The 4,904-nt window shown below is 48.3% G+C and overlaps 1 protein-coding gene across 1 annotated transcript in view; it reads right to left on the bottom strand.

The window, feature by feature from the left end:
- LOC138371833 (circumsporozoite protein-like) overlaps positions 1-2,478 on the bottom strand; it is a 2,606-nt gene extending 128 nt beyond the window's left edge. Inside the window, exons 1-2 of the mRNA XM_069336859.1 lie at positions 2,345-2,478; positions 1-494 (exon numbers count right to left, since the gene is read on the bottom strand). The exon at positions 1-494 is cut by the window's left edge and continues 128 nt beyond it. Of these exons, the coding sequence (XP_069192960.1) occupies positions 1-494; positions 2,345-2,478 (628 nt within the window). The remainder of the gene's footprint in view (positions 495-2,344) is intronic.
- Positions 2,479-4,904: the final 2,426 nt, after the last annotated feature.

Below are 4,904 nucleotides of genomic sequence, written 5' to 3'. Positions count from 1 at the left end.
CAGGTGGAACATCAGGTCGAACATCAGGTGGGACATCAGGTGGAACATCAGGTGGGACATCAGGTGGAACATCAGGTGGGACATCAGGTCGAACATCAGGTGGGACATCAGGTCGAACATCAGGTGGGACATCAGGTGGAACATCAGGTGGGACATCAGGTGGGACATCAGGTGGAACATCAGGTGGAACATCAGGTGGAACATCAGGTGGGACATCAGGTGGAACATCAGGTGGAACATCAGGTGGGACATCAGGTGGGACATCAGGTGGAACATCAGGTAGGACATCAGGTGGAACATCAGGTGGAACATCAGGTGGAACATCAGGTGGAACATCAGGTGGGACATCAGGTGGAACATCAGGTGGGACATCAGGTGGAACATCAGGTGGAACATCAGGTGGAACATCAGGTGGGACATCAGGTGGAACATCAGGTGGAACATCAGGTGGAACATCAGGTGGGACATCAGGTGGGACATCAGGTGTGGAAATACTAAATAGCGTGTTGACCAGACCACACACTAGAAGGTGAAGGGACGACGACGACGTTTCGGTCCGTCCTGGACCATTCTCAAGTCGATTGTACAGGACGGACCGAAGTCTGATTGTCCAGAATGGTCCAGGACGGACCGAAACGTCGTCGTCGTCCCTTCACCTTCTAGTGTGTGGTCTGGTCAACATGCTTTAGCCACGTTATTGTGACTCATTGACTAAATGACGTGGTCCTCGGGGTGTGTGTGTGTACCTGTTGCATTCTTCCTTGGTGTTGTGTGTGTGTTGTGAAGGGTGCAACGCGCGTGTGTGTGTGTGTGTGACGCACCTATTTGTGCCTGCAGGATCGAGCTTTAGCTCTGGGTACCCCGCTTTTCTAGGGCGGTGGGTGTCTTATGTAATGACTCCTGGTCTGTTTCACCCTTTCGTACCTGCTTTTAAAGCTGTGTGTGTGTGTGTGTGTGTGTGTGTGTGTGTGTGTGTGTGTGTGTGTGTGTGTGTGTACTCACTTGGTTGAGGGGGTTGAGCTCTGGCTCTTTGGTCCCGCCTCTCAACTGTCAATCAAGTGGAGGTGTGTGTGTGTGTGTGTGTGTGTGTTTGTGAAGCAGTGTGAATGGTGTAAGGAGTGAGTGTGTGTGAGAGAGACGTTGTGAATGATCAATAAACATAGAAATCACAATAGCAACATGCAAGTGTAATGAAGTGTAGTGTAGTGTGTGTTGTGAATGGTGTAAGGAGTAAGTGTGTGTGAGAGAGAGACGGTGTGAATGGTGTAAGGAGTGAGTGTGCGAGGAACCGGTTTGCAACAGTTTGCAACATCAAATCAGCTCAACAAAATAAGCCCGTGTCGTGATGTCTCAGTTATGGCAGACCGTTGAGTAGCATGCACGCTACTAACAGGGCAAACTAGTAGGTGGCATTCCAAGCTAGTAAGTGCGATTGCATGCTAGTAAAGTAACATTGCAAGCTAGTAAGTAACATTGCAAGCTAGCACGGAACATTGCAAGCTAGTACGGAACACTGCAAGCTAGTAAAGTAACATTGCAAGCTAGTAAGTGCGATTTCATGCTAGTAAGTAACATTGCAAGCTAGTAAGCAACATTGCAAGCTAATAAGGAACATTGCAAGCTAGTACGGAACACTGCAAGCTAGTAAAGTGACATTGCAAGCTTGTAAGTAACATTGCAAGCTAGAAAGGAACATTGCAAGCTAGTAAGTAACATTGCAAGCTAGTAAGTGACATTGCAAGCTTGTAAGTAACATTGCAGCTAGTAAGTAACATTGCAAGCTAGTAAGGAACATTGCAAGCTAGTAAGGAACATTGCAAGCTAGTAAGTGACATTGCAAGCTTGTAAGTAACATTGCAGCTAGTAAGTAACATTGCAAGCTAGTAAGGAACATTGAAAGCTAGCACGGAACATTGCAAGCTAGTAAAGTGACATTGCAAGCTTGTAAGTAACATTGCAAGCTAGTAAGTAACATTGCAAGCTAGTACGGAACATTGCAAATTAGTAAGGAACATTGCAAGCTAGTAAGGAACATTGCAAGCTAGTAAGGAACATTGCATGTGTACCAAACTCCGCCTAAGTGCGTGGTAAGAAGCCGACATGCGATATAAAGATTGGTACAGTGGCCTCGTTTAACCGAACACCCCCCAAACCCGGCTCGCAACCGGCGCTCCCCGGGGACCCCTCCGCGGAGGCTTTTGGGCAGCGTTGCCTGTCTGGATTGACGGATATATATAATCCTTGTGTATAACCCTTAGAAGGGACGATTATCCATCCTCCCCCCCCCCCCCTTTCAAGCGTCACTGGCATCCGACATGCACTGTAAGTGTCTCAATAATCCAACCCGTCACGGCAAAGAGCGCCGGTGGTGACGGCCGATATGGCCGCAGCCCCGTTGCGGGACACTGTAGCGCCGCCGCCGCCGCATGCGGCAAAGAGCCGAGGTGTCCTGGCCGCCCGCCGCCGCCGCCGACGCATGCGGCAAAGAGCCGAGGTGTCCTGGCCGCCCGCCGCCGACACCAGACTTCGAGCGCCCCGCGCACTGGTACTGTACGCGCCGGAGGTCTCTATAATCCCCCAGCCATCACTGTCGCTTTCCTTCCCCGGGAAGCCCCGGTCAGGCGCAGTGACTTCAGGGCGGAGAGCAGTGACGCGTGACGCAGCAGTGACGCGTGACGCAGCAGTGACGCGTGACGCAGCAGCGACGTTTTACGACGCTGTCTTACGCGACGTCTTTACAACGTTGTTAAGTGGTTGCTTAGGAGAATGGGATCTCACTGGTTGATGCGTCTACGAGTGTGTGAAATGGTATTACAAATGTAATTAGGGATGAAGCTAAAGTTGCGTGATGCACAGGACTTGCGTGATGCACAGGACTTGTGTTGCACAGGACTTGAGAAGCAGGGTGACAGTACTCCAGATTTATTTACCAGGAGTGGAAGGGGGGGGGGATTAACCACAACTTGGTGGGAGGGGATTAACCACAGCTAGAGGGAGAAGCTTAGTCACATCTTGATGGAGAGGGGGGGATTAACCACAACTTGGTGGGAAGGGATTAACCACAGCTAGAGGGAGAAGCTTAGTCACATCTTGATGGAGAGGGGGGGGATTAACCACAATTTGAGAAAGAGGATTAACCACAGCTAGAGGGAAAGGATTAATTACAGCTTGGGAGAGAGAGATTAGCCACATCTTGAAGGGAGTGGATTAGCCAAAGCTAGAAAGAGAATTAACCACAGCTTAAGGGAAAAGGGGATTAACCTCATCTTAAAGGGAGAGGATTAACCACACCTTAAGGGAGAGGACTAGCTTACAAACCTCTCGATGTATATTAAGACCTATCAACGTCTGGAGGTCAGACACACACAGCACCGCTCCTGTAAGTCCACAACGGGCTCACCATAGCCCGTGCTACTTGTCCCGCTCCTGTGCCAGGTAAGTTACGGGCTCACCATAGCCCGTACTACTTGGAACTTGTTTCGAGTATCTGAATCTATAACAACAACGTCTGGAGGTTATTAAGGCAACCACAATAGTTTACTGACTCTCCGAACTGTTTAACAGGGGGGTGTGTGGGGCGACCTTAAATGGGGGGTTGAACAAAGGGGGGGGGGGGCACCTTGCAGGTGTGGTTGAACAAGATGGGGCCCACCTTGCAGGTGTGGTTGAACAAGATGGGGCCCACCTTGCAGGTGTGGTTGAACAAGATGGGGCCCACCTTGCAGGTGTGGTTGAACAAGATGGGGCCCACCTTGCAGGTGTGGTTGAACAAGATGGGGCCCACCTTGCAGGTGTGGTTGAACAAGATGGGGCCCACCTTGCAGGTGTGGTTGAACAAAGTGAGCAACATTGCAGATGTGTTGCAAAAGGTGGGCCACCCTACAGGGGGTTACCTTACCTCGCGATGATTTCGGGGCTCAACGTCCCCGCGGCCCGGTCCTCGACCAGGCCCCGGAGACGGCCTGGTCGTTGCTGGACTGGTCAACCAGGCTGTTGGATGCGGCTATTCGTAGCCTGACGTATGAATCACAGCCTGGTTGATCAGGTATCCTTGAACAAGTTGACCCCACCACCATATAAGGGTTGTTGAACAGTGAACAATGGTGGGTCACCTTGCAGAACGAAACCGAACAATGGTGAACTACCTTGCAAGGCTGGTTGAACAAAATTTTGCAATATTTTTTATTTCATTTTTGCATGAACATCAGTGTTCATGAATCAGATGTTCATCTCTTATAGGCTCTTATAAGGCTATAAGAGATGCTCAGTCATATAGTGCTGAAAGTTATAGTCAGATTATTATTATTATTATTATTATTATTATTTTTATTATTATTATTAACTTTTTTAAAACTAGGCTAGTGATTCACAAGGCTGTTATTGCAGGTGATTTATTTGCAGGCTTCTTTTCAAACGTTATTATAGTGTCGTAAATCCCAGTGCAAATATCTCATGGCCATTTTACAAGCAAAAAAATACGCAAATTATGATATTGTAACCAGAAAGGTATTTGGCGAATATTGAGATAGCTTGAACATTATTTGAACTTGTAGTTCACGAGCAGTTTGTGAGAAAATTGCTGTATTGTGTATGAAAATACGAAGCAGTATTAAGGGCGTGGCCACAGCCAGGCTGATTTGTTTTGTAAAACACACACACACACACACACACACACACACACACACACACACACACACACACACACACGCAGGTAAGCAAAGTCAAATAAAGTAGCCTAAAAACAATAAGAGGTATATAGTGACTTGAGATCTGTACAAGTATAGCCAAATCTGTTTGGCTTTACTCAATTGTTTGAAAACAAGGCTGAGTTGTGAGTCGGTTACCTTGAGCGGGTGGACCCGTGGGAGGAATACTTACACGGTGTCTCAATTTATTTAGAGATA

This window comes from Procambarus clarkii, chromosome 37 (genome assembly GCF_040958095.1).
Source record: "Procambarus clarkii isolate CNS0578487 chromosome 37, FALCON_Pclarkii_2.0, whole genome shotgun sequence".
NCBI lineage: Eukaryota > Metazoa > Arthropoda > Malacostraca > Decapoda > Cambaridae > Procambarus > Procambarus clarkii.
The sequence above is the reverse complement of the archived record's forward strand: the minus strand, read 5'-3'. Positions and strand labels throughout refer to the sequence as shown.